Source organism: Mollisia scopiformis (genome assembly GCF_001500285.1).
Source record: "Mollisia scopiformis unplaced genomic scaffold LY89scaffold_22, whole genome shotgun sequence".
Taxonomy (NCBI): domain Eukaryota; kingdom Fungi; phylum Ascomycota; class Leotiomycetes; order Helotiales; family Mollisiaceae; genus Mollisia; species Mollisia scopiformis.
The window spans coordinates 215,563-243,530 of record NW_017263602.1 but is presented as its reverse complement, the minus strand read 5'-3'; the positions used below and the strand labels follow the sequence as shown (position 1 = coordinate 243,530).

The 27,968-nt window shown below is 47.8% G+C and overlaps 9 protein-coding genes across 9 annotated transcripts; 2 read left to right on the top strand and 7 right to left on the bottom strand.

Annotated features, from left to right (window-relative positions):
* Positions 1-3,758: 3,758 nt before the first annotated feature.
* LY89DRAFT_594017 (uncharacterized protein) lies at positions 3,759-4,420 on the bottom strand (the record flags this gene model as incomplete). Its single annotated transcript, XM_018209778.1, has 2 exons — positions 3,759-4,246; positions 4,300-4,420. 2 exons carry the CDS (start codon positions 4,418-4,420, stop codon positions 3,759-3,761), a joined length of 609 nt encoding a protein of 202 aa, XP_018066240.1.
* A 119-nt stretch (positions 4,421-4,539) lies between these two features.
* LY89DRAFT_688371 (WD40 repeat-like protein) lies at positions 4,540-6,166 on the top strand. Its single transcript, XM_018215692.1, has 3 exons — positions 4,540-4,868; positions 4,918-5,019; positions 5,069-6,166. Exons 1-3 carry the CDS (start codon positions 4,624-4,626, stop codon positions 6,096-6,098), a joined length of 1,377 nt encoding a protein of 458 aa, XP_018066239.1. The 5' UTR covers positions 4,540-4,623; the 3' UTR covers positions 6,099-6,166.
* A 26-nt stretch (positions 6,167-6,192) lies between these two features.
* On the bottom strand, positions 6,193-7,711 carry LY89DRAFT_699906 (MFS general substrate transporter; the record flags this gene model as incomplete). Its single annotated transcript, XM_018217090.1, has 2 exons — positions 6,193-7,377; positions 7,439-7,711. The coding sequence occupies 2 exons, from the start codon at positions 7,709-7,711 to the stop codon at positions 6,193-6,195; spliced, it is 1,458 nt and encodes a 485-aa protein (XP_018066238.1).
* A 4,107-nt stretch (positions 7,712-11,818) lies between these two features.
* Positions 11,819-13,613, bottom strand: LY89DRAFT_738523 (uncharacterized protein; the record flags this gene model as incomplete). Its single annotated transcript, XM_018220381.1, has 6 exons — positions 11,819-12,557; positions 12,607-12,877; positions 12,925-13,109; positions 13,157-13,199; positions 13,250-13,438; positions 13,487-13,613. The coding sequence occupies 6 exons, from the start codon at positions 13,611-13,613 to the stop codon at positions 11,819-11,821; spliced, it is 1,554 nt and encodes a 517-aa protein (XP_018066237.1).
* Positions 13,614-15,330: 1,717 nt separating this feature from the next.
* Positions 15,331-16,268, top strand: LY89DRAFT_699905 (APG5-domain-containing protein; the record flags this gene model as incomplete). The annotated part of the gene is made up of 3 exons (XM_018217089.1): positions 15,331-15,621; positions 15,670-15,757; positions 15,880-16,268. The coding sequence occupies 3 exons, from the start codon at positions 15,331-15,333 to the stop codon at positions 16,266-16,268; spliced, it is 768 nt and encodes a 255-aa protein (XP_018066236.1).
* Positions 16,269-18,313: 2,045 nt separating this feature from the next.
* LY89DRAFT_673695 (putative glucose transporter rco-3) lies at positions 18,314-20,190 on the bottom strand (the record flags this gene model as incomplete). The annotated part of the gene is made up of 6 exons (XM_018213378.1): positions 18,314-18,731; positions 18,785-19,124; positions 19,178-19,621; positions 19,670-19,956; positions 20,004-20,086; positions 20,137-20,190. The coding sequence occupies 6 exons, from the start codon at positions 20,188-20,190 to the stop codon at positions 18,314-18,316; spliced, it is 1,626 nt and encodes a 541-aa protein (XP_018066235.1).
* Positions 20,191-20,274: 84 nt separating this feature from the next.
* On the bottom strand, positions 20,275-21,377 carry LY89DRAFT_214608 (uncharacterized protein). Its single transcript, XM_018205896.1, has one exon. It carries the CDS (start codon positions 21,045-21,047, stop codon positions 20,475-20,477), a length of 573 nt encoding a protein of 190 aa, XP_018066234.1. The 5' UTR covers positions 21,048-21,377; the 3' UTR covers positions 20,275-20,474.
* A 1,181-nt stretch (positions 21,378-22,558) lies between these two features.
* Positions 22,559-24,983, bottom strand: LY89DRAFT_738520 (ankyrin; the record flags this gene model as incomplete). Its single annotated transcript, XM_018220380.1, has 2 exons — positions 22,559-24,548; positions 24,601-24,983. The coding sequence occupies 2 exons, from the start codon at positions 24,981-24,983 to the stop codon at positions 22,559-22,561; spliced, it is 2,373 nt and encodes a 790-aa protein (XP_018066233.1).
* Positions 24,984-25,266: 283 nt separating this feature from the next.
* Positions 25,267-27,220, bottom strand: LY89DRAFT_214572 (PLP-dependent transferase). Its single transcript, XM_018205895.1, has 3 exons — positions 26,153-27,220; positions 25,976-26,097; positions 25,267-25,922 (listed from the first exon to the last, which is right to left on the bottom strand). The coding sequence occupies exons 1-3, from the start codon at positions 26,991-26,993 to the stop codon at positions 25,365-25,367; spliced, it is 1,521 nt and encodes a 506-aa protein (XP_018066232.1). The 5' UTR covers positions 26,994-27,220; the 3' UTR covers positions 25,267-25,364.
* Positions 27,221-27,968: the final 748 nt, after the last annotated feature.

Below are 27,968 nucleotides of genomic sequence, written 5' to 3'. Positions count from 1 at the left end.
TCGCCACCACTACAACAACAGTCGTGACTCGTAAGAAGTCTGGCGAGCTGGCGAGCTGGCAAGCTGGCATGTGCTGGTGGAAACCCGTTTCCCCTCTCCGCTTTAGCCCTGGCTGGGCGGGATCACATCGTACGACAGTGGCTTATCGTGGAGTCTAGCCTCTCCGTTATCCAGATGATCCAGAAGCTTTGGAATAGAACAACGACAGCCTTGCACGGCACGGCTGAGGGAGAAACTCAGTTCGAGCGACTGCCACATGGATCTTCGCGCACCAATCCCTGGCTCCGTGGCAGCATTAACTCTTCTCGTCGATAATTAGCAATAGATATCGAGGCTAACGGCACTTCAAGCGTGCTCTGGGGGGGCTTGAGCCTTCATCCCTGAGCGCCATGGAGCATGTGGCTTCATTGGCTTCTTCCAGACGTTAACGCCCTGGTTCTTTTCAGCACTCTCCAGCAGCAAGCCGGGGCTCCTGGTCAGTAGTGGAAAGCCCCAAATCCGTTACCAAGGGCATGGGAGCTCGCTTTTGTTTTTCACGACGCGAGCCGACCATAGCTGGAGCCCCAAGTCCCAAAGAGGCTTGCGTTGCCGCTCAAGCCTTCTTGGTTCTGACTCTCTGAGGTCTTGAGGGGAAGTTGATTTCATCATGGTGGAGAGTCGGCTTGGGATTCGACTGACTGGGCATGATAGGGCATGAAGTTCATGTTTGTCTTCGGTTTCTCACATCAAGATAAGGTTTTCATGACAAAGTATACTCAGCAGCCATACTGCCGAACACAAACGACCCTAAGCCGAGACAGAACGAAACGAGGATTATCTCAAGAGCCAAATTGTCACCGAATCGACATCGGTCGGCCCAAAACGCCCTGGATCAGGATATGACGAGAGCAGACCTGTTGGATCCGCTCTGTGTCGTAGGGTTTGCCTGATGTCAAATGCGATACGATTATGACATAGAAAAGATTTACAGAATCCGCTCTGAACTGTAGCACGTGTCAATTGATCACATGATACATCTTTTATGATTGGATTTTGGCATAGGTATCTGCATACTTCTGAACCAGTGATGCGAGTTGCCTAGCATGAGCCAAAGCTGGCGTCGGGCTGGTGGGAACTCGCTCAAGAGTCAAGACAACAAACGTCGGCCGTCCTCAGACCTGCATGTTTTGTTTGGAGTGGTCAGGTGCCTTGTGACGAGGAGCGAAGATGGGAGATTGAAGAGCGCGTTAGTTTTAGCTTTTGCCACTGTCTCTTCTGTCCAATCACCAAGCTATCGTTCCTGACGCTATCCTGAGGAGCCAGGGATGCTGGTCTTGCACGAGTCAGAGTAGCCGACACGACTACACTACTGAAGTCGTTAGTGTCGGGGCTTTTCAATCTTCCGTAGCCTTTTCATATCGCAGAGTTGCCCAATGAGAAAATGTCGAGTAGAACAGGTCAAGGTGTGTAAGGCCGCCCAGAACCAGAAATCCGTAAGTAAAGTGGTCAATCCTTTCGATTCAGCCCCGTTGGCAGTACGAAGATACAGTGCCATTAGGTTTTTGGTGTTGATCCTGTCGTTCGGCGATCGTTTTCCCATCTTGATGCCCAATCTATTGTAATCTCCTTTGAACCATATTTCTCCGCATTCCCAAAAGTCGTCGGAAAACCTCCCTCGGCTTCTTACGATCGCTTCAGAGTCTAAGCCTAAAACGCGTGCTAAGAGAGGCCCTAAGAATCCTCAATCTCACCCGAAACCCAATTCGCCCTCATCCGACTTGACTATTGTGGTTCACCGCACACTCAAGCTCGCTCGTTGTGACCGCTCTTCCGCAAGCTGTCGATCGCATCATGCGCTGCTGGACCCGGGAGTGGGTACCGTCGGATTACTTGTATTTACCTCCTGGTTTTACCGGCTGTTCCCAGACGGGAAACTAACGGTGGTAAATTTATCTCCACTATGTCACCATTCAGGGAGGATGCTTGTGTGTCCACGCATCAATAATAACCTTACCATGCATGATGATTAGTGAATGGTGTAAAACATCCACAAAGTCACAAACATTTCGAGAGCCCTGGATGAAACTGGAGAGTGTTCGAAGGCCTGTAATATCGGCGCCTTGAGCCGGATTGCGACGCAATAATGCTCACCGTGCAGTGACAAGACGCAGATCCAAGAAAAAGTGAGGCGGCGGCCATCATAGCAGCAGTTGGGGTGTTTAGGGCAAGCTTCGGATGGAGAAGCGGCTGGGCTGAACTGCCTGCTCAGCACCCCTGCGAGCGAGGCAATTAGTCCACTTCCCACAATTATTACGTCTCCCCAGGTTGTCCCAACTTCCAAGACGCAGGAGCTCGCTCGATCTCTGATCAAGTCCCATACCCAAGTTTCAATGCTGGGCTATTCGACTCGTCACTTTGTCACCGTTGCATCCACCCGTGAACAACCAGCTCCGACCGTTGAACGTCGATTGTCGAGACTCCAGCAGCACCAACACGATCTGTTGACCCTGCCAGGCGGTTCGGATGCTCGCTTGAGTTTGCAAGTCTGCTTCACAATTTGCCTTGCATGAGTGGAAACAAATTCTCCGCTTTGGAAGGCTGCAGTTCGTGCGGTGCGCAATAATTTCAGCCGTGGCCTCCTGACACGGCAAACTTCGTAGATCATTGAACTGCCTGAAGCAGCTCCATACGAGTGGCCGGCCGTCGCACTCGTATCCTTGTGAGAAACGGCTCTGCTGTGGACGAACCATCCCACGACAGTGCTGTCTGCTTGGACCTTCCCACGTGGCGAGATAGCTCCGTAATTATTTCAGCACTAACCTTGTCCTGGACACCCTAGTCGGCTTAAGCAGGTAAGGATGTTTGAGAGGTTTGACATAGAAGATGCAATCGAGATCTCGTTCAGAAGAAGTGGATATTGTGAGAGCAGGCCAGGATCTCCTTCAAGGGGATATCGTGAGAGTCAGCCATTTGAACGTAAATTACTGCAGTCCACTTGTGACTTCGGCTCGTTACCGACGACGAGGTGGACAGACCGTGATTCTGGAAGGATTTGTATCAGACCCCTGAGCTTTAATCAAGTCAGCAAATTGGGAACACAACATGCTTATTAGAGGATTTGAAAGCACACGAACCGAAGCCACAACCGCGCCGCGTTGGCGGTCAACTGTGACGTTCGCATTCGTGTTGTCTCTCGAACCAAGATGTACCATTAGTCGAGGAGATGCTTGTTTCGTCCCGGCAGAATCCAACATCCCATCACCAGCGTACCATTACTGGCCGACGCGGATTGCTTACTCGGGCATGAGTAACGGTCAGAAGACCAACGTATAATTAAGAAAATCAGCATTTGAGATGACAACCCTGCCGTGTAACATCAGAAATACTGGGGGAGATTGCCCATCACCAGCATCGAGATCATACTTCGAAGTACATGTATCTCTGTCAGATGAGAAGGTAAGCCGGGTCTAATGGCCAAATGCCGTCAGAATTTCGGCAGCTGTCAAAACAAGGTGAAGGATGCGAAGCCAGCTATGCCCTTGAAAAGTCAATAATGGATTATTGTAGACTTTCTAATTGTTGGTCCCATATATCCCAGGCAATGCATTCTGCAGATGTAGCCTTGCATGGCGTGCCGTAGCTATTTCGGGGCCCCATTTAGGCCAAACAATGGCCCGACTGCTTCTTATACAATGCTTGATGAGCCTCATGATGTATAGACGACAGCGGCATGGGAGTGTATTACGGTAAGGGGAAGGCAGTTAGACTTTCCAACTCATTTAGTCGAGACGTTCGACACGCCTTCTCTTAGATTGTTTTCGCATCGAGTTCATCCGACGCAAAGGGCCGGGAGATGTATGAGTTGCGATTGGCGGCGATTCAATCATCTTCTCTCCCTCTGTGAAAACGAGGTCTCCTGTTTCTCCTAGTATCTTCAGCGCAGCCTCTTCGATCAAGATTCCAAGCGCCGTCAAGGCTGTTTCGTCCAAGCTCTTCCAATCATCAATCCCAGCCTCTGAGGTCGCGCGCGAATAGAAGTCGGATGTATAGCAATGTAGCGCCTTGAGGAGATCCGATTCTGGCAGGTCTGCAGTAGATGTACTTTCGTTGGAAAAATAGATATCAGACTCCGCATATCGAGTCGGCGCATTCTTGGTTCGAAAAAGAATAGATTCTGGCGGGAGAGCAGCGGTGGATGATGACGCGGTGTCACGAGCAGAGGAAACCACGCGTTGGTCTGGTATGAATCCTGCAGCAGAGATTCGTCCTGCATGATAGTTAGCATTGTGAAGGGTGTGCAGAAAGAGGGGCAGGTTATACCAGCGACAGCGTCGTAGACTGAGGGACGCCTACGAGCTATTTTTCCTTGATCATCGCTCACATCTTCCACTAAAGATTTCGGAGCAATAAAGGCGCCCTGCGAAATAGCTTTCGAAGTCATGTTGTCGAAGTCATGTCGTCGAATTTGTGTTTCCAATGAGCACAACACAAAGCAGAAACAACGATGCAGTGGAAGTGTACCTTTTTAGTGGGGCTGTCACTGCTAACCAAGGCTGCAGCCTTCTTGCGCACAAAACACACCAGCATCAAGTTCAACCTCACGATTCATTTTCGACAAATGCGTATCCTCCAACCTGCCGATGTATGAATCAACTTCTGTTTGATCGATCAACGGGTAGCTTAGGCCCTAAGGCCTTCGCCCGAATCCAGACCTCGTATCTGATTCACGCGATCCAGCCTGTTCCTGGGCTGCGATTCAATGGTGGCGAGAAAGAAATCTTACCAGTAGATGAGCAAGGAAACTCTCTCCCGTTGCCAGCTGGTGAGACGAAGATATGGGCACATCAGGCTGGTGCGAATGCTTTAACAATCGACATTGAGAACCGATTGTCAGTATCCTAGTCTTCAGCTCCTTGCGAGTCGCCGCTGACCCTTTAGCCTCGTCTCCGGCGGAGCAGATTCCTCGATACGGCTCTGGGATTTGGATGAGAGTGATATCCGATTCAAACACACCTTCAAGCCACGATGCGCCGTCTCAAGGTTTCATTATTCCTATACCCACATTGAAATACTATGCTGATAGAGATAGGACTTCTTCGGCTCATAAATTTGGAATCACCCACCTGTCTTTCTACCCTTTCGACTCCGAAGCATTTCTTTCGTCCTCATACGATCATCATTTGAAGTTATATGGGACCGAAACACTCCAAGTATCTGCGGACTTCGACCTCAATAGCATTGTTTACACTCATGCGCTATCGCCAATCGCAGATCATCTGTTGGTGGCTTGCGCAACTCAACATCCGGCTGTCAGACTAGTTGATCTTCGGTCGGGTTCGAGCACACATTCATTGGCAGGTCATCATGGTGCTCTTCTGTCGATGGCATGGAGCCCGACCTTGGAACATGTCTTAGCAAGTGGGGGCATTGATGGGACTGTTCGTCTTTGGGACATTCGCAAAAGCTCTGGCTCATTGGGCGTTCTGGATATGGAAGATTCAACGGGAATTACCGGAACAGATGGAATGGGAAGAAGTGCTCGTGCTCATACCTCTGCTGTAAATGGTATAACGTGGACTGACGATGGGCGATATATTATTACAGCTGGACACGACGAGCGAATTAGAGTTTGGGATGCTGCCACTGGAGCGAATACCCTTGCTAGTTTTGGGCCCACACTGAAGAACGGTCACTTGTCAAACCTGCCTTTAGTTGTAAGCCCTACAGCATCAACTTCAGTGGGAAAGGAGCTCCTCTTCTTCCCGAACGAGAAAGAAATTCTCATGTTTGAGCTGCACGAAGGGAGGCTTCTTAAACGTCTCAAAGTACCAGGCCCCAACATGGCTGCAGTTCGATCGAGGACAGGAGAACGAAACATCAGAAATCGAGTTACAGGTCTTGTTTGGAGAGGGCAAGCAGGTGGAATTTACACTGCCCATACAGATGGTCAAATTCGAGCCTGGCTTCCCAGGACGACCGATGATGAGATTCTTGATCGAGAGGAGGAAGAGAACTCCGACGCATTTGGCAACAATGAAAATGAAGGTACCAAGCGTAAACGACAAGTGCTTGATGATGTTTTCCAGAATTTGACAAGACAGAAAGTAACATTTGGATGACTCCAATGGGATATCAGACCTCGGCATGCACCTATAGGTATTGTCCAATGCATTCACAAGATTTGAGAATACTCTTTCGATTTCCTTATTAAGATCACACTATGTGCTTGTCCTTTTCGTCAATCTTCGGCATTATGCCTGGCTTTTCGCTCTTTTCCCCACTGTCTTCAGCATCATGCTGCAAGTCCCTCTTTGCCCTTCTCTTCTTGTCAATAGAATCCCTCCAATTTTTGCCCCAAATTACTGCTGTCAGTGTAGCCAAGCTGCTTGCAACCAAGAAACCAGCACTTATAGTTGAAAACCAACCCACACCAATCTTCTCGATGGCAGGTAATACAGTTGCACTGCCTAGTGCTGCGAACAGATAACGAATCATATAATTTCCCGCAATGACCTCCGCGGCGTGTGCTTGGTTCACATCCAGACAGTATGTGTTCAAGCTAGGAAAACAGAACAACTGTGCTACTCCCTGACAGAACATCATGATGACCGGTAGGGCAATACCTCCGAATCTCTTCTCGACTGACCATCCGTATATCAACATACAGGCTGGTATGGCAATGCCCATGAATGGCAGACATGAGCGTAGCCTGTCTTCTGGTATACGTACCCCGCCACGCTCTGCGGTCCATTTTATAGTGATATAATCAGCATATCTACCTCCAAAGAATGTACCAAGGATATATCCGCAGCCAGGCGCCAGGTAGAATAGGCCACTTTGTATCGGTGTTGTAAGATCGAAACGTGGATTCAATACATATCGAATAGGTGTGAGCAGTGAGTACATGTTCCATACCAAACTGCTGGAAGCAAGTGCCACCATTATTAGATTCGGATACTTGTACAGTCTGATGACTCGCAATGGATTCAACATTCCCCAGAGCACTTTGGCTTTGGCTTTGAGCGGAAGGCCTCGGATATCGTCGATCTTCAGACTATGGGCTGTCTCTGGAAGAAGGAAGAACGCCCCAATCAGAGCAACCCCTGCAAGAGCCGTCTGAAGGTAGAAGATCACTCGCCAAGATTTGAAAGTGACTATGATGCCTCCTATGAACGGACCAAATGCTGGGCCGATAAGTGTTCCGGAAAGGAACCAACCCATAGCAGTCGCTCTCTCGGTGGGGCGGTAGATATCTCCGATGCAAGAGGCCCCGACGTTCAAGAAAGAGGTACCTTCGAATGCGGTAAGGATTCGGAAGACGTAGTAAGAGGCGAGATTAGGCGAGAGGGCGGTGCCGAGAGAGCAGCAGCAGAAGAGGAAGGCTGTTACCAGACAGATCTATATGTTGCGTGAGTGCTGCAGAGTTGGGGGTACATTGAAAAGGAGATTGTGCTCGTACCCATCTTCTGCCATATCCTTGACTTAATGGTCCCCAGAAACAGGGAGAAACACCCATGAAAAGCATATACAATGCATTACTCAAGTTGATGATGGTGCCAGTGCTGTGATAGGTGGCGGCTACTTCTGGCACCGCGGCCAGAATAGTGGTTGATGATATTGGGGCTAGGAAAGAACAGAAGGATAGGAGAGCCACAATGATAACCTTTCTTGATGGTTTTATGCGGTCATATACCTCATCCGGCACCTCAACGAAGGAAGAGTAGTGTTGCATAGGTGCATCGTGTGTCGAGATATGAGAGCCAACTTGCCTCAGATCTGGACGGTCGTCGGACGTGCTCACAGAGTGAATAGATGCATCATCTTGTGTGTTCATTTGCGAGGCTCTATCAGAGTCATGGTGGTTTTGAGACATGATGGATGTGTAGAATCAATTGAGATCTCTGAAGTACAAATTCATAGTATGATGAAGGGCTTTATCTCTAGAAACATGAAAGACCACAACCGTATAGTTCCTCGTCGTTCAGACAATTGCGACAGCTGCGGTTGCGCACGAGAGAAAGATTAGGGTAATAACCAGGAAACAGAATGAGTCAAATGCCTCAATTCACCTTTGGCGCTGTCCGACTATCGGCCACTTGCCACCATTAGCATCGACTGTCAAGGAAAATTCCTACAGTTTTTTGTGGTGCGGTGATAGAAAAGGAAACGCTTAATCTTCGGAGCGCCGCAACAACCAAGCTTATTTGATGCCGACCCGATTCGGCCCACTCTGATTTGCTGCGTTGAGGACTCTTTGCGTTGGCGGTGCCGTATATCCGGATAATTTCCTTGCCCGCGTCGTAACTCTGGCCGATATGGAGGTTTTAGACGATCTCCGCGATTAATTCTTTCAAGCGCGCTTCAAAGGTGTTGAGAAGCGCGATGAGAGCCTAATTCCCTTCCTCGTGCTGCGCATGCTTGTATTGGTGCGTATATCGTGTTCATGGCTGATATTGACTTTATTACTGGTGACGAGACGAGCATTAAAAATAGCTAGATCAGGAACGGTAGTGTTTGAGTTTGCGACCTTTTGGGACGGAGACGTGAAGCACCTGCATAATATGCAAAGCAAGAGCTTCGCCATGCACATGCATGAAATGCATATTTGCACCAGTCATAGAAAAGTCAATCCTACCTCCAATGTTGGAATTTCTTCAGCGTGTGCATCGGAGTTCTTGCCTAAGTTGTCATTATCTGCCTCAAAGCATATTCAATTAAGGTTTCCTTGCAATTTGCTTGTTTGCTTGCTCCTTCCTCAGGTTTATGCCTTCCGTTGTCGTGGTATTCCTTTTGTCCGATTCCAGTCGAACTTGCGAGACCTTAAACAGTTGGTGATTTTGTGTTAATGTGTCTGTTTGGTTGGTTGGTTACCAGATTCTATCAATGTTCGGATTCTGTGAGAAACTTTGAGGTGGCCTGCATGCGAACCAGGTAAAGCAGAAGAAAGCAAGTCAATGTTGGAGTTATGTCTGTGTCTAGACACAATCCAATGACTCGCTATTGATTCCCACTCCCGGCTATGACTAGCTTCAATCGAGTATGAGTTGCAAACACGGTAATATCTCTCTACAATATCAAGGTGATACTTGTTCATGGATTATGTTGGAATCCTCGCAGCACTTCTTACTGGCTCAAGAATTGAAAATGAGAAGGGCATTTTGTGATGTCACGTGTAGTATTTGGATGGAGTTCAAGACTTGTTATATGAGGAGAATGTTTGCATTATCTCGCTCGAATACTATGGAAATGCAAAGGTACAAACATGTCAATATGTTCTAAAGAAGCAATTTAGATTCTAGGCATAGTTCCTTTGACCTGATGACAGAAACGGTCCATGTCGAGATGTTGTGAACCGCAATACTTCGAGTAGCAAGTGTTACTCAATTCACGAGCAGACTGCAACTATGAGTCTGGATTCATGCAAATCGAGGAGGAATAAAGGAAATGAAGCGAGCCAATCGACAGAACCGAGAGTCTCGAGAGAGCTTCTGTTCGTTACCAGCTTTCATTGCCTCATGACATAAGTCCGTGTCTGCATACCTTAGTCCTACATTCAGTGCTAGTGTTTCTGCACGAACGTTACAGATAGGGAGTGACAGGTAAGCCATCAACTAGAAATATACGCAGTGATTGAAGCCGTGCATAGCCATTACAAGCTTCGTCTAGGCTCTTTGAAAGGCTACACCAACGGATAATGCACCCTGTCTCGAATCTCCTCACCTCCCCGAATATATTTCGAGCCTTCAACAATTACCGTAAATTTTCCAGTATAGTGAGATGCCATGAAGGGCCGTCAAAAGCCGGCAAGCTATAGCAGTATAAGAGAGCTAACAAACAAACTTTCTTGGCTACCTGAATCCCAAATCAAGTTGGTTCCAAATCTTAAGCCCAGACCAGCGTCTCTTCATCGTAGATTTTTCCTCCTGACTCAATAGCGGCTGGAGCGGGGCATCAATCCCACAATGAATCCTCCCAAGGCTCATTTTAAGAGAAAGCCCACATCTCAGCCTCGTCATCCAAAAAAAAAGGAAAGAAAAGGCTGATCAGTTAGGAAGCCCGACACTAGATGCGGGCACCTGGATGGGACTGGACACCCTCCCGCGAGCAACCACAGTAGCGGGCGATCACTAGATAGACGTTGAACTCATCCTGCGCTGAAGCTAAAACACCGGCCTGTAGCATTCTACGAGTACCAAAAGACGAATTAACTTTAAAGAGAGAACGATGGCAAGGTTCTCGAGGTCTGGAACCTACGCTACGACATGATACGCACCAAATCGTACCATGGGAGAGATCAGATTCAGATTGATTAAATCAACATTCAAATCAAGCATTGATCAATACCTCGTAGTTGGACAGGGAGACTTTCAAATCAACCAGGAACGTGGAAGCCCCAACTCAACGCTCAACGCCAAGCGCCACCATACGGCCAGGAAGCTGGACTCCCTGCTCCCCGGAAACCTTATTTCCTGTGGTGGAAGGGCTCTCATCCAATGACCTCCGAGTTTGATCAATCTGATTTAATTGCCATCCAATGAAGTCCAGAAGGGTCGTCGCGAGGATTCACCTCCTTGTTTCGCAGCCAGCAACTAATAGAAAAAGAAAAGAAAATAATCGCCTCGGGAAACCGCACCTGCATCCAGCTTCGGAAATTTGAAGTTTGGCGTGCGGCTGAATGAACCATCGTGCTTAACTCGGTTATCAGACAATCAAGCTCTGATTTGCCCGGGTACGAAAACGATGTGAGGTTCCTGATTGTCGGTAAGCGCTTGCATGAAGTGGCTTGACAGTGCGTTCTCTCGGGAAAGCCTCAAAGCCACCGACGAAGTAGTATTTGTATTTGCTTCTTTCGTACTCGTGTGCACGTGCGAGAAGCTACGGAGAATTCCCAGCAACGGCGTTACAACCAGTTTTCTCCCAATACAATGGCAAACTTTAAACCCCCTTGAACGCGCTTCCTCCTACCTGCCCTCTCCCTCATTTCCAGATAGCCGGAAACGTCTCCGGCCCTCCACGCGACCCGATATCCCCAGAGCGTACCATTCTTAAAGACCCAGCTTCCTCCACATCGGGTCGGAACCACTGTCTTGAGTTGTTTAGGTCCCATACTTTCATCCTACTCCGTATCTTCTTATTTGATACAGTACTCCCTTCACATATTGGGAGGAAACCGAGAGACTGCTCGCTCTCTCAGGGGCGGCAAATTGTGGCCGATTTCGTAGGCGAAAACCACCAAAAAATCCAGCCACTTATTTCCGCCCTTGAGAGTCGCTATCAGTGATGCAAATCCGAATTGCTTCACAGCGAAATAGTCTCGCAGATCCGTCGGACCAGACCATATCCGATAGGATTCGCAACGATGTGACCGGTCCAATTGATAACTCCCGTCTACCAAGTACCGGGCCGACTAACCGCCTCGACCGCGTCGTTGTCGATCCAAGGCGCTTTGTCCATCTGAGCGATGAAAGGGATCGTCAGATTGACATGTGTTCGAGTCAGGTAAGATCGTGAGTCTTATCATGAAGTCATTTTTTTTCTTCTTCTTCATCTTTGATCACCACAATGACGCGGATTGAAGATAATCTCGTCGCCTAGATAGGAAGAGACTCGACCAAGTGCTTCGTCTTTCGTCATGACTGCTTTTCCCAATCAACCTTCGTTGCCACGTCGTCGTCGTTCATTCATGTCAACTGTTGCTTTTTGAGTCTTGCGCATCTCGTTCAGTCGTTTGCTCTTGGCCAGATTGTATCCCGCCTATCGTCCTTCGAGAAAGATTCCAACTCAATATCTTCAATCGAGCTTTGGGAACTGCTCCATCTTCGCGCACGATTAGCCATGCTTATTCACTAGAATCCGACTCAATGAAGTCGTTGTGTTTGTGCTGGGTTTGTGGCAAATGCTCCATGACGAACCTCCTTGGCTCTCCTGTTCCTGAAATTTGTCTTGCGTGTCCTTGCTGTTGTTGGCTTTCTGATCTTCCGTATTGTATAACTTGATCTTCTGGTTCAAAAGAGGGAGCAACATTGACCGAGTGCGATATATTCTCGCCGGCTCGACCGGGTACTGGAGATATGAGATCTGCAGCGTTGTATTTCGAATGGCTGGCAGGGTGGAATTGCACAATCCGCTCAGTGTCAACTCTTATCCCCGAGGAACCTGATCCCTCTCCTTCATTTGAAGAATCATCACGACCAACTTCTTTGACAAACATCTTGATCCTATCTACAGCCTCCTTGCCTTTTTTCCTCTCTTCTTCCGAGGGACTTTTTTGTAGGCTGGGTAGTCGTTCAAATTCCAAGCCTTGTGGCCGGGCGGCTTCTTCTGCTCTTCGAACTCTCTTGATAATCAGTTTTTTCCTAATCCCGCAGCCACCAGTGATCAGATCTCGGTATTGGCGCCAATTTTTCGTCGTGCCGAACACAAGAAACGCCATGAGCGAGGCTGTAACACCTGGGATGAATAGAACAATATCGCTTATCGTGCCCGAGATACTGTGATCTGGTTGTCCCGAAGCAGCTATTGCGGCGTTATTGTTCGCTTGAAAGAGCGTGAAGACTATGATTGCAACTTCAAAGAGTCTGGTAAAGTCAGTACGAGCTCTGATTCTTCTGACTGCGCGAAACTTACGCGAGGATGACGAAGCCAATGGTAAATCGAGTGATAAGTGCCCGGTCATATATCGATCGTCTGGTATTTGTCACTGCTGTTTCCGCTGTGTATCTTGTGCCAACGTCGTTCTCGCTTCTGTTCCCACTCCTGTTGTCACTCCTATCCTTCGAGCTTCCGGACGCCCACCATTTTCCTCTTCTCGAGTAGCCAGACACCAACCGACGTGTCTTCATATATTTGTACAAGATTAATACGAGCAGAACGCTTCCCATGGACAGACTAGAGAACACTTCATTTGTCAGCAAGCGCGACTAATGTTCCAGGTATGGCACATACTTGTAACATATGAAATGAATATGAACAGTCCTGCGTTGACTTGAATAGCGCTGACATTCAAAAGACCAACGATCAGTGCAGGAAAAAGAACCGAAAACACTTTTGATATAGGAGCAACCCGCTCATGCCAGTCTCCAAGCCACTTCGCGCGAATTCCCCAAGATCCAGTGAAGAGTGCAATGGTCCTATGCGAAGTCAGCGCGTGTTAAGTAGAGGTGATGTTTGACTTTACCAAAACAAGATATTCAGCGACATCACATTATAGCAGTAAAATTCTGCAGATATGGTTAGTGTTCGCCTTCTTAGAGAGCTGTTGATAACTAACGTATGAAAAACAGAATTTGATCGACAATCTGTGCTGCACCTCCAAAGGCCAACCCTTTTTGTGTCAAGGCTAGAACCGCCTTGTTAAATTGCGCCTGTTTGATGATTACCCACGATGTCGCATAATGCAGTTGCTGGGCAATCGATGCCGCGGTACTGAATGCTGTGAATCCGGCGAATATTGTTACATCTGTTAGACGTTAAGCAGATACATGAATTCGGGGTAAGTGGTGTTTACATGACCAACTTTCGCCGAAGCTGACCAGCAGGCAAGTCAACATCGTTGACAACGACAGGCAGATTGACGAGTACAGTAGCACAGCAATCGACACCCCCACAGCCTGACTTGGAATACCAGGTGCCATTGGAGTGTGTGAAGGGACCCAGTCTCGAACCCCGAGGGGTCGTTCAGTTCAACATTCGGAGCTCTTCTGTCACACTCAATTCCACCAATGTCGATTTATTATCTCCAACGGCCAAGCAGAAGCAACAACGGAGCAGTGGAGGGATGAGTTGAAAAGAGGAAAAAAGCAACAGATCTTCTACAAGGGATGGGACCATTCAAAGGCTCTAGCGTCCAAGTGGTCGGAAAGTTGATCAACATCAGATCAGACCAACGATGTCCATTGACGGTCCAGTTTATGCAGCTTACTCTTCAACCATGTTAGAGTTCTCCCGCAGAATCCAAACAAGGATCAAACTGATACAAGACCCCCACATGTGAAATTCTCAAGGCTTTCTAGCTACTTCACCCAGGTCCGTCGTGATGCCATTGGGAGATATTCTCCTTGGTACACGTGTGAGCCCTACAATGGGGATGGCCCGCGTCGATTAGCTTATTGAGAGGCATGTCCATTGACAAGAAGCGAACGGCAGGAAGTTCCTCGTTCATAGAATGTTTCACATAGTGCTAGGGTGCGGAAGAGAGGAACAAATGCGATTGGCGGATATTGGGACGAAGCACTCGCCAGCATATCCCGGCCGCTGTCATTTGCATCGGTGTCTCGGCCAGGGATATGTTAGACGGTTTGATAGAGACGCCTACCGACTAAATACTTCGAAGTAACGACTGTGCGCATAAGAGCCTCTATCAGATCGTGGTTTCGCGCATGACTAGACGCGCACTTGCACACGTGGAAATTGGAAAACCGCGGTTAGTGTTGAGGCGAAGAAATGTAACGAGTTAGTCGCACGGAGGAACGCACCTTTCAACGTTAGAGCCAGAATTAAATAGTAGAGTTCATTCCGTGTCCTACGAGTGTACTGTGTACGAAAACGAAAACACGGTCGCCTGTTTTCTCCCTACATCTAGAGGTTGTGACGGGATAGACGGAGAGCTTCATAGTGAACAATGGGCCCTAAATCTCGGGTTGTGATTATTTGTAAGAAGTGGACGGCATAGGATATTGGGCAGGAACAGAGCGGACGAGAACCCTTGTCGCGAGCAGCTCATTGGCACTTGGCCAACCCGCTTTGAAAGTTAGATTCAGCTCTTGACATCGATAGTTGATCCTATTGAAACTTTCTTAGAGTATCAATCTTCCCACAGTATTGACTTTTAGCTGAAGTCTTTCATGCATAATCGCAACCCGCAGCTATGCGTGAGCCACAACGGTAGGAACCTCGAGGGATTCTTCCAAGATATGACCTCAGAAGCAGACTTTCTTTTGAAAAAAAAAAGGTAACGGACTCAAAATCAATGTTGTATAAACAGGCCCCTCAAACTGCATCCACGTGGACCCTGACTTCAAGGAACAAACATGAATCAACGAACGATTCTCCAATTTTCGACACCGCATGCAGGAGACTTTCGGTAGCGGATCTTAACCAAGAAAAGCTCCACTTTAAGATCGGAGTACGTCAAGATCCAACACAAACTATCGGACCCGCTGTGGAAGGAAATATGGAGATTCTTCGGGTGGAAAAGGTGCAAAGGACTCATTCCACATCACGTCCACCCCGGCCTCGCTGAAACATTTGGCCGAAATAGGACAAGCGACTAGTCATCAGCCTCACGACAAGGCTGCTGCTTCACGATACCAGCCACAATAATCCACAGTTTCTTCTCCTCGCAAACCAGCAATGCAGTCCCAGATCTGGGATGCCACCATTCCGCTGCACATCACACATCCTTCGTCTCCAGTCCCATACCTTATACAGGTTCCGCGGCTCTCATATCTACCGCTGCTGCTCCCACGATTGACCTCGTTCTTCGGCCCCGCAAGCAGCTTCTCCTACGAGGGAATCTTGCTCAAGAACCTTCCTGTCGGATTACTATATGATCTCTACCAACCCGAGCTACCATGGCGGCTCACGCTTGGGGACGGGCCGTTGTTCGATATCCATGACACATTCATGAACAGCGTGAAAGAGGTTTGTAGTCGCAGCCTTGCGCAAACTTTGGTCCTGACTCGTCACAAGGCAGATTTCATACGCAATGGGACGGCCAAAGGTATCATGTCCATGTCAAAGGAACACTCTACCCAACTATGGAATACGGTTCAAGATAGTAAGTCTTTCGGCCCTTTGATGTTCCAGATATTTTGGCAGTCTAAAATCCCCGTTTGTCAATTCTCACATTCCCGACATTGAGCCTTTCAAACGCTGTAGCATACTAAGAAATACTTGTAGATGACTACGCTTCATTCTCCCGCATAAACTCGATCCTTCTCAATCCGCCCACACCACTAAAGCACATCCCGCTCCGAATCTACATTCCCTCCTCTCCTTCATCCTCGAACCCCTCTTCCTCCCAACCAAACGCGAATTTTCTCGGCTCCATTAAAATCATCCAAACCTTGATCCCACCCGTCACCGAACGACGAGAAACCCAAACTCTAGGCTCGGCACTGAATGCCGTCTTGCCCTCTTTGTTTCCGAGTAGAAGAGATGCTATCTTAGCAGAGCCAATTCTACATGGTGCACCTGTGCCATTTAGGGCTCCGTTGGAGGAGGTCATGAGGGAAGCCGCTTATGCGGATGGGTGGATACATCTGGGAGTCTTGATGATTGACGCTTAATGATAGTTGGTGTATATACGGTTTAGGAAGGGCGTTATAAGGCATACTTGGTATGGAGGCGGAATACGTTACGGGTTCACAGATTACTTTACGAGACTACGAAAGCATGATGATGCAGTGACATCTGAACTCTATCTTTAGACAGACTTCAGACGCCAAAGACACACCTCCAAGAAAAGGAATAAACAGGGCTATTTCAGATGGCATATAAACTCTATCTCAAATAGACTTTCGAGCAACATTGCATGAACTTTCCATGCGAAGACTCCACAATACTATGTATGGTCTGTGTGTACTCATATCAAAACAAATATGTCGTTTCTGGGATGAAGGGAAAGCCGTCTTGACTTGCATGAGTCGATTGACAAATGACACAGACTCAAAAAACTTTGTTTTTTCTGATCCCAGGAGAGGTCTGAACGTTGACAAGTTGACAAATACTCTACCGGCGTTGGCATCTTAACAATTATACCTAATCTCAAACATGCCTCAAATCTCACGAAATTCAGCAGCACCAGACACCACACCACGAGAATGTTTGTGATCCGATTTAAGCAGAAACATATACCTCAATGTCAGCTCTCACACCAAACATTCACTCCAAAATCCGAAACCAAACGAACAAATCTCCCAGCCAAGTTCCAGACTTCTCCGCAACTCAAAACTTGATACCATTCCAGAGATTGGAAAGTATAAATCTCCCAACCAATTTCCAGACTTCTCGGCAACCCAGGACTGGACAATATCCCAGAATCATAGAACCTATAACCTCCCCTACTCCTAACAACCAAAATGCCCCCCATACAAAAACCCTGCAACCACCTAGCAGCATCGTTACTACCCCTTCCACACAATCGGCATTCCACTCGAGACTCTCTCTCCCTTTCGCTTCGTATAGCTAGATATAACATTCGTATTCATACCATGAACAATCTTTATAGTTTCGCAAATCGAGTCTCTAACCCAACCTAGGGCCTTCATAAAGGATTTCACAAAATCCGCAACTTCAATTCCAAAATTCCCAAACCTAAGTAAGTACGAAAACACCAACACCTGAAAGAACATAATTCAAAGTCCGCAATATGGAAAAGTCGTGCTAAATTTCTCACCTGACAATATATCTAAACTCCCGCAGAAGCTATCAAAAGCGCACACTTTATCTCCTCAAACAAAAGCGACAAGTGATCTCAAGGGAAACACTCACCAGAATTGTGATTAAAGCTAATCAATCTCCCCCATGAAGTAGTTGACCTTTGCCAGACTTGATCATTCCACAATACATAGGTAATTATTGACCGTCGCCTCACTTAAGCTTTGACTGTCAAATTCGAAAAAAGTCTTCTCTTTCTGTCCGTGACTTGATGTGAAGCTCGATTTTCCAATGATGATAATAATAGAAAATCCTAGCTATACGATAAACTCTCTCCTCACAGTACAATACAATTATCATAATCCCGACGTTTCGAAATTGAATTCCAGTTTGAAATTCAATTTTCCAAGTCAAACTGAGTGCCACGTTTGACCGAATGTCGGACTCGATTCCGGACTTTGAATCAGGAGAAAAGTCTGGGATTTCTCTTATACAATGGCGAGCGAGTATTCTTTGGTTATGGGGTTTGGAGATAGGACATTTAGATAAAAGAAAAAGTAAGTGTCATGCTAAATAAAATGTCGGATCCGATTGCGGAGTTTGGGTGAGGAGAATGTCTGGGATTGCTTAATACAACGACTAGCTTTCCTTGGAACTTGATGATTGGACATATAAGGGACATTTAGGCAAGAAAATGTCCGAGAGAAATTCAACGAAATGACCGATCTCTTAATCAAACCGCACATCGGTTCGACACCCAATGTTGGGTTGAAAAAGTACAAAATCAGGACGTACAACAAATCAACTCTACAGCCGTGGTCAATAGTATTTTAATGATCGTTATATTACTACTCAAAACCATGATCAAATCGTGTCTAAGCAAGACACAGACTCGCTTAATCCAAACTCAACACCCCGGCCCCCACCACCCTGAAATGAAACCTAGGTATCTAATCTAAGACTCATGCTCAGCGCTATACCCCGCACCCTCAGTCTTCTCCTCATAAGGAGCCTTGGCACCATGAACACCGCCCTGTCCAGCGACCGAAGCTCTGATCTCCCTGAACGTCGTGGTAGGTCTCCATCCCACACTCTGTCTCGCGACCTTAACTTCGTCGTACAACTCGTCAACTTGTTCCAGGGTCAAACCCTTGGTTTCGTAGATCATGAAGTAGACGAAGGTGATGCAGAGGAAGCAGCATCCGAACCAGATGAAGAAGATCTTGGATTGGAGATTGGCGTTTCCTGGACCCCAATTGACGAGGTATGGGGTGGAGTAGGCGATGGCCCAGTTGAGAAGCCAGTTGGTTGCAGTGGTCATGGAAAGAGCCTTGGCTCGGACCTTAAGAGGGAAGATTTCACCGGTGACGACCCTAATTCCAGGTTAGTAATCGATATCTGTCAACTACACAGGATGCAAGCTCACCAGGCAATTGGGCCCCAAGTAGAGGCAAAGAAGAAGATATAGATACAGACGAACGCAATAGAAGCCTTCTGAGCAGCATCGTTCTTCGAGTAAAGGGACCCATCCGCGTTTTGACCAGTGGTAGTCGTACCGAGAACGGCGACAAGAAGTTGGCTGACAGTCATACCAATAGCACCCCAAAAGAGTAGCGGACGTCGACCCCATTTATCGATTGCGTAGAGACCAGGAAGAGTAGAAGCCGTGTTGATGGCGCTGGTAATCATCTGAATAACGAAAGCGTTCTTGATGCCCGAGTTCTTGAAGTACTGTGTTCCGTAGTAGAAAATGAAGTTGATACCAGCTTTGAACGAATATCAGCACAATGCCTGTGAGGGATTTGAGGTAGGGACTTACTCAGCTGTTGAAGTCCTTGGAGAAGACACCCAGTGAGCAGTCTCTTACGAACGCCACCCTTGAAGCAGTCAATGTAGGAGGATTGTCCAAGTGTAAGTTCGTACTCGTGATTGGCTTGGATTTCGCCCAACTCGTCAATGATAGCAGCATGATCCTCAGGAAGTCGTCGAAGCTTGGAGAGAGACTTGGCAGCTTTCTCTGGCTTCCCTGAACGGATCAGATATCGAGGTGTCTCTGGGAGGATGAGCATTCCGGTGATCAGGATGATGGCCCATGCGAATTGGACAGCAATTGGGATTCTGTAGGATCCAGTGTCGTTGCGATTCTTAGTAGAGTTGTCGACAATGGCAGCCAAGAGGAGACCGATGGTAATGGCCAACTGATAAGAGCCGACAATGACACCTCGGATCCATTTTGGAGCAGTCTCGGATTGGTACAATGGGACTAGTCCTCGTCAGAGATGTCTATGGAAATGGAGAGCATGCATCTTACTCAAAGCCGACACCAAACCAACACCGAAACCAGCGAAGAATCGACCAGCGACGAACATTGGCAACGCAGTTGCCGCAGTCTGCAAGATGACACCGAGTATAAATACAAAGGAGGAAAAGATCAGAGCAAAGCGTCTTCCGATAAAGTCAGCGACTGGCGCCGCAGTCAGAGCTCCGAAGAATGTTCCCGCAGAAAGAATAGAGACGACCTCGGATGTTTGTGAAGCGTCGATGTTGAGGTGACCTGTCGAATCTCGGAAACCCGTCGAGAATTGATTTTGCCAGTAGCTATCACATGTTAGAATGTCCAGCGAACTCAAGGCTATGGTACGTACGACATAGCAATGATACCAGAGATAGTTCCCGTGTCATATCCAAAGAGAACACCACCAAACGCCACGAACATACCAATGACAATCTAGAGGACGATGAGCTTTAATCTGTCAGGAATCGCAGATTGAGACTCACAGCTGGCCATGATTTGCCTGGCACGCCAGCAGGCTTCTTCAAAGCGAGACCCATGATGATTATTCTCTCTCAAGTAAAGTCTGAAGGTAGCGTACTATACAAGGGAAGCACAATCCTAGGTACAGAATTCTGGGAAGGCAACAGCTCTTATACCATCACCGAACTTGGGAGGATCAATCTGGCCGAATATGGCAGGACCCCAAGAAAAGTGAGCTTCCCCTCTATGCATCCTCGACCATGCCAGCCTTGACTTCAAAGGAGGAAAGATCGCTCAAACTAGGCTCCACGATTGGCAGAGCCAAGGTTTGGCATCCTCGAAACCCCCGGTTGTAGTAAGCTCATGGGGTCTGGATCCCAGCAAAGAGCTTTGATGATCCCCATGTCAAGTGACGGGCAAGCCGTAGACGTAACTTTGTTTTGCAGCTGCATGCATATGGGAAATGTAACCACTCGTTGCATGCGCCACTGAGATGCCGGATCAAATCCATGACATCTTCAATGCGGGAGGAGAGAAAGTGTCCAATAGCGGACGGGGCTTCAAATTGGCGTTTAGCTTGTTTCCCCGCAAACTCGACAGGAGGTATGAGAAGGATCTGGGGACTCCAATAGCGGGTGGCTGTCGAGTCCGGCATGCTGCTAGGACGCACCAGAGTCGCCTCGCTGTCAGAGCTTTCGGGCCTACTCGATGGCATTGCAGGTGACCGACAGCGCTCAGGAGCTTTTAACGCGACAGTTAAAGCGAGATAGGCGCTTTGTCGGTATTCTGCTAGCATTTGTTGGGAGTTGCTGGGAGTTGACTGCAGCTGCACGGGAGGAATCGAGAAGAGTGCACGGCCAGTTGACGGGGTTTGACGGCAGTGGGAAATTCCCGCATGGGAAGCTCTCCCACTTCCCACATGCCTAAACTTCATCCTTCTTGACTCCAATAGCCCCCACCACCTGACAATACCATCTTACCATCTATCGCAAAGTATGGGGAACATCTCCATAATCGAGCGCGTGACAGCTCTCAATAAACCTAATCTCAAGCTTGTTTGAAGCTTGATTGTTGTAGTGGCTGTCCGTCTCGCTGACACTGCGAGCCGCAGACACTATCTTGAACGGCGTCTGGAGGCTTTTATTTCATTCGTCACTTTCTTTAACATTTGTACCGAGCCGCTTCATAGCCCTACGATCGAGACCCAGATTGTGATTGTGGATGAGGCTGGAATCTGCAGGACCTGGATGATGCATGTGCAACGGACCGATGATTCCCGGGGCATGCGATATTTGGTCCAACTTGGCTCGGATATCAGATTGTCGGCTTGGTACTTTTGTGGAGATGGTAAACGCCTCCTGTAGAAGTCTGGCACCCGAGGACGAGCGAACACTCGAATGCTGCTGAGTCTGAGATATCGGCCGCTCTGTTGAGACGCATTCAATGTGGCGTGGCCATAGTCAAGCCTAGAGCAAAGGCTAACACTTCCGTTCTTCTAAAGTCGAAAAAGCATTACTAGTAAAAGTCGGAGCTTCTTGTCAGCAGCATGTCACGCTCTTGTGTACTCCCCCTCTAGATGGTCAATACTCTTCCTATCAACTCTTTGAAGGTAGTCTGTGGTCAATCTCGTCTCCTTGCGCCAAATTGGACATCAGCATCCTCCAGTGTTGCCGATCAACGATTAACAAGATGTCCATCGAGATCCAAGACTCGAGATGATCAACAACTAACTTCCCCGCATGAAGATCATAAGAGAACGGAAGTTCGTCCCGCCAATTGGAAACAGAACGAAGAAAATGAAGACATGCACGGCGAACCGTGAAGCTCTCTTCAAGAAAGAACCATGTATCACCGTACATCGTTGATACTCAGACATACTTTCCAAGGTTGTTTCGAGCTCGGATTTCGAGGACGACAATTAACAACATTCAGAAACCGAAGACGAACACAACAAGCTGTCAACAAGCTTCCATCCACCATGCAACATCGCCCATTTCGTCCAACTCAATCTTCTTAGACTCGCTCGAGCGAAGCGCCGTATCAACACAATACACTGGCCTTGAATGTCCTCAAAGTTGTAATGCATCCTTGAGGTGAGGGGACAATGATGCTTGAATTTGTTGGAGTCATTTCCGGAACTGCATTTTGTCGGTGTTCATTCATAAGGTGTTTAGGAACAAATCTCTGATGAAATCCTTCGCTTGTATCCAAACTTTCGGCCACAAACGTTCCTTACAATTCTTAAGTATGCCTGTCGATGAATAGTATTGCTCTCGCTGTTGTGGAGTGAACAGCTGCTGGTGCAAGGAGGCTGGAAGAAAGGTACCTTCCTTACAAGTGTTCCTGGATCTTGTAACGTGAGTAAAGCTTCCGAGGCCACGAATTGCGATGTTTGGCAAAGTGAAAATCGAGCTTTCCTGCAGATTCCAGCGAAGGATATTCAATTTATCGTACGGATGCGTTCGGCTCAAGTGTATTACGAGCACTCTGTAAATTTCGATTATCGAGGTGTATCTGAAGCATTCTGTACCCGTTCAAGATATCACGGCGGACTTCATTAATAAAGTGCATCTCGTGTCCAGGTGTCTGAAACATAAGCTGGCTCCATCGACCTGACTTGAAGAAATCATAATTGATCTTCGCGCCCAACCTGACGAGGTGGCAAGCCATATGCATATTTCGAGACTGAACTGCTTCATCAAGAACTGTGAACATATCGTCAGTAGACCTGGCTTCTATATCTGCTCCATGCTCTAGCATGAGGTCCACCATGTCGCTGTCATACTGTGCATGACGCAGCAAGGGTCGTCCTGCTAGAGGCTGAAACTTTACATCTGCACCCCTTTCAACAAGTGATCTAACCATCTTATTGTCTTTCTTGTGAAGAGCAACTTGAAGTGCGCATATATCCCAATTTTCACCCCTGTCTGCAAAGACAGGGGCAGGGGCTTTATCGTTTGGGTTGGCGCCATGATCAAGTAGATATGCTGCTATGTGGACGTTGCCAGACTGAACCGCATAATACAAGGCTGTTCTTCGTTCAGAGTTCCGATACTTGATGTCGGCACCATGCTCAATGATGAGTTCCACAATATCTTGCATGCCAGGTTGGTTCTGCTTGAGAATCGCAAGTTGGAGTAATGATGACCCCAGGTGGTGAATGGTACTTCTCGCATTGACATCTGCACCCGCGCGAATGAGCAACGCAACTATGTCCTTGCCTCGATCCAATGCCAAATAGATTAATGGCTCGTGAGTATTCGTTCGAGCATTCGGATTCACGACATGGGTCAGCAAGTATGGAATAATATCGCGTGGCATGCCTTTAATAATCGCAGTACTCAGCACTGGTTTCGACATACTGTTCATTGTATTTACGTCAGCGCCCTTTTCAATCAGGAGCGACACCATGTCAACATGACCGCACCACACTGCATGAACGAGAGGTGGATCTTGATGACCGATTCTGAGGTCTGCTCCGTACTGAAGGAGTCGAAGTACTGCTCCTTGGTGATTCAATGCCCCTGCTATGCAGAGCGGAGTTAGGCCCTTACAGCCTTTAGCGTCTAGATTAGCTCCGCGGCGGATAAGCAGATCTAGAATATCGTACATGTACGGTTCCATTTGGAAGCGCCTTGCAGCTATATGAAGTAGAGTATCATGATCGTGGTTCGTTGTACGGATATCAACCCCTTGGTCCAGGAGCCACGAAACTGTACTGGCGGTACTCTCACGAACAGCCACGCATATTGCAGGAAAGTCTTGCCGGCTATCGTGCTTTCCGGTGTATGCGCCATTGATATTGGCACCTTTGGTTACTAGTTCCTTGGCTTTCTCCAAGTCATTCCGTACCAATGCCCCGATGAATGCATTGTTGTAGCCTCGCAACCGTATAAAGAGGGCCGATAGCCGTGATTGACGTTGTGCTGGAGAGATTTTGACCGTCTGAAGTTCTTGCTGGTTGCCGTACTTTGATGACTCTGCTCGTGGGGTAGGATCAGGCGATGCTTGAAGATCTGAATGCACTTCAGATTCAGGCGAAATCAAGCTTGGACCTGTCGAAGCTTGCCCGATCATAGTTGCACCGTTACTACCATTTTCTGTTGTAGGAAGTTGTTGGATTGTATGAGAGGATATAGTTGAATCGACGTCGCTTATCCCGTCCTCATGCTCCCTAAACATACTTTGCTCCTCGAAAGCTCCAGTCTGAATGGCTTGCTGGAACCAGTCTATGATGAAATCTTTGTTTGCTTCGAAAGCTGCAACAGATATCCCAATGTCTTCGAGCTCCTTTCGTATCGATCGCCATCTGTCCTGTTCCTCGTGGGTTAAGGATTCGATTGTGGCAACAGTCAAAACAGAACCCTCGTGTTTACCATCCCGGAATTCTTGGACGAGTAGATTCAACTTTTGCTCGACGACTATTTGGCATGTGCTAGGATAATGTCAGTATGGGTAACATTGACTCGCACGTGACAATTCCTTACCTCATGAAGGCTGTGAGTAGGACAGTGTTAGAAGTCAGTCTTGCTCTCAGCTCTGAGATCTCTCCAGCATCCCAATTCAATCGATCCCATGTCCGCTTGCTTTGGGAACCAAGGCTCTCGTATTTCTTCACAAGGGCCTGCAAATCCTCGAGGAGGCTTTGACAACCGCCTGTAATTATCTCCAATCGTGCCTGCGTTGAAATGGAGAGCTTTTGATTCTCAAGGGTCTCCTCGACCTCCTTCAACAAAGCGTGAAGCGATAACACCTCAGCTGAAATGTTATTGAAGCTTCCAGGCGCCGCTTTGCAAGACTTCCAGACCGTCCAAGCATGCTTCGCCGCGGATACGACAGGACCTACGGCACTGAGTGGATCGATACTCATCTTGTGCTCGGGGGCGTTGAACGAAACGTCGACGTCAGCTCGTAACAGGTCAGGATACCTTGACTTGAACCACGAGATTATATGAAAGCAGATTCGTGTGAAGTTGACCTCAGCCTCGCCAGCAAAACAACGAGTTACACAACCGTGGCGCCGTGAGGCATTTATACTTTTTCGGAAGACATGCATGCATTCGATGTAACTGTGGCTGTGCAAAATTACACATACCCCCTCCCTCAAGAACCTAACCCATTGCAGTGGACGATTCTGCGAATGGGTAATATGCTTGAAGTGGAGTGCATTTCATGGTTGGTATATGAATTCGCCTTGTAGCAGGAATCTGTTTCCGTCGTGGTAGAGTCCTTCGTGTTTAGACCGAGACCATTACCCCCTATTCTCCAAGATTGACTTCAATACTTCTTTAATCAAATTCGTATCTCTGTTGACGTCGATCCTCCAAGTACTTATAGCTATTCTGCAAGCTGGCCTGCCCTCCCATCTAGTCCCTGAAACATACATTTTCCTTGTCGCATTGATTCGCTTGACCAGTTCAGTATTCACATCCTCGTCCTTGGCCCTGAAGAGAACAATGATGTGGGTATCACCAAACTCGATATTCGGCACAGAAATGTTTTCTTTGTGGGTCGCTGACTTGGGTACCGTAGGGAGCAGCTCGTACTCCTCACTATCTCTCAAAAATTTCGAAACAGCTCGAGCTAGACGAACTTGCCTAGCAAATATCTCTGCCAGCTCGTATTTTCCGTAAGCTAAGAGTACAGCATAGACAGGTAGGGCTCTGAAGCGGCGAGAATTCTCGAGACCGACATTCAGCGGCGAATGAATGGAAGCTGGTCCAGATGCAAGGTAAGCTGCATTCGGGTTTTGAAAAATAGAAGATAGGGTGTCTGCAGAACGAGTGAAAAAGATACCACAATCGTATGGCTGCGGATTGTCAGTGATCATAGTCCGCTAGAGAAGTGATGTCCAGCACATACCACATTCAACATTTTGTGGCAATCACTCGTGATGGAGTCTGCCAATTCAATCCCTGACAGTTTCGAACGCAAGATTTCGAACTCGTCTGTTTCAGGGAGTGAACGGGCGAAGAGCCCAAATGCTAACGGGAGGTTAGTGTGGGACATAACATGAGGTGATTCGGAACACTGAAATACCTGCATCAACATGAACCCAAGCACCAAATTCATCGCAAAGTTCTCTAATTCGTCTCATATCATCCAATCCGTTGGTTGCGAACATCCCAGTGTTCACTTCGCCAGCACTGATCGCAACAATACTCAATACTCCTTCCTTTGAGCGTCGTAACTCGTGTTCGAGAGTCCTCAGATCCAGTCTCCATGGCTCATCCGCACTGACAGGTATGTCTTTGACCGAAGCTCGACCCAACCCGACCACACTTGCAGCTTTGTACAGTGAGCTATGGCCCATTGTGGTCAAGACTTGAACTTCCTTGACTCCAGCTTTCAGACAAGCAGCCAGCAATCCGAGCTCACCAACGCCTTCCTCTATCCCAGCAGCTTTCAATCGAGTTGTAATGACCGCTTCACGACCACATGCCAAGCCCAAGATGTTGGCTCCAGTCGCACCAGCTGTGAAAGTTCTTCCGTTCCAACCAGATCCCAGGTTCAACAGCTCGACAAGCATACTTGAAGCTCTATCTTCGACGACGGTGGAGACAGATTGATCAGGCAAATGCACTTGTACATTTTGATCAAAAGCAGTAACAATGTTGTCCGCTACTTCCGCGATTGGAAGTACGCCCCCAGTCACGAAACCGTAGTAGTTCGAAGATGTTTTGGGACCATTGAATCCGGGTATGATATCAGAGAGAAGATGGGCTTCTGTAGCAGCTTCACCGAGACCTTTGGCAGGTAGCGAAGCTGGCAAGCTGTTGGTTGCTTTCAGGAGAGCTGCTGGAGATGGTAGAGCATCGTTGGATGTAGCATCCACAATGGTACGCAGCTTCTCGTACGAGGATGAGACGGAGAATGACATGGCTGCTTCGAAGAGAAAGAGACTCAAAAGAAGAATTGAGATTTTGAACGATCTCGACGAGGAAGGAGGCTCTGCTCTAACAGGGGATGTTGAGTCACTGGACTAGACCGCATGGGCCTTCCTCATTGGAAGTACAGGTCAAATCCCGGGAAAGCTAAGCGAGAGAAGATCCCGAAGCTGATTGACAATGAATTATGTCAGACTTCTTCACTCACAAAAAGAGCCTGTTCACTCATGGAATTTTGTATTCAAAAAGGAACTAGTCGTCGATGATGAAGTCAGGGCTTCTCTGGGTGGAAGAAAAACGCAGATAAAATTCTAGATATTCTCGTCGACTCGTCAAACAGCATTTCTTAAACATTTGCACCCTTGACTTAGACGGATAGGACGGTCTGTCAGAGAACTTACTGAGACCTATTAAACAAGATACGCTCACCTTCTGATGCTCGTCTATTTCATACATCCACAGGTGAACGTCGTCCCTCTCCAGTATTGGTAAGATACGGAGGAATTAACCCCGCGAGAAGTCTATATGCCGATGCTGACGGATCCATGAAAGGCATACTTCCAGTGATGACCCGGAATGCCAGATATGGTGAACATTGGTAATGTAGTATCTGAATTGAGTGTTCATTGGGAACACTGCAGTTGTAGGAGTGATAGTACTGGCGGTAATCCCGAGTCTCCACCTTGAAGCCACCAAGACCAACATTCGTTTTCTGGGAAAATGTCGCGCATGTCTGTGGTCCCAACCATGCCAATACCATGTTCGCTGATGCCGGACTACTGCATTCAATTATTCTCTTCCTGCAGCCATCTCTCTTTTAGGAACGGTTGGATGCAAATCGGTTTTCGTCTGGGTTGATGCCTCGCAGTCTTCGCTAGAGTTAGCCATTGGGAAAGCTGTAAGATAGATATCCTTGGTTGCACAAGCAACATCGCCTCGTGTGGGAATTCTTCTTCCACGACCCATTG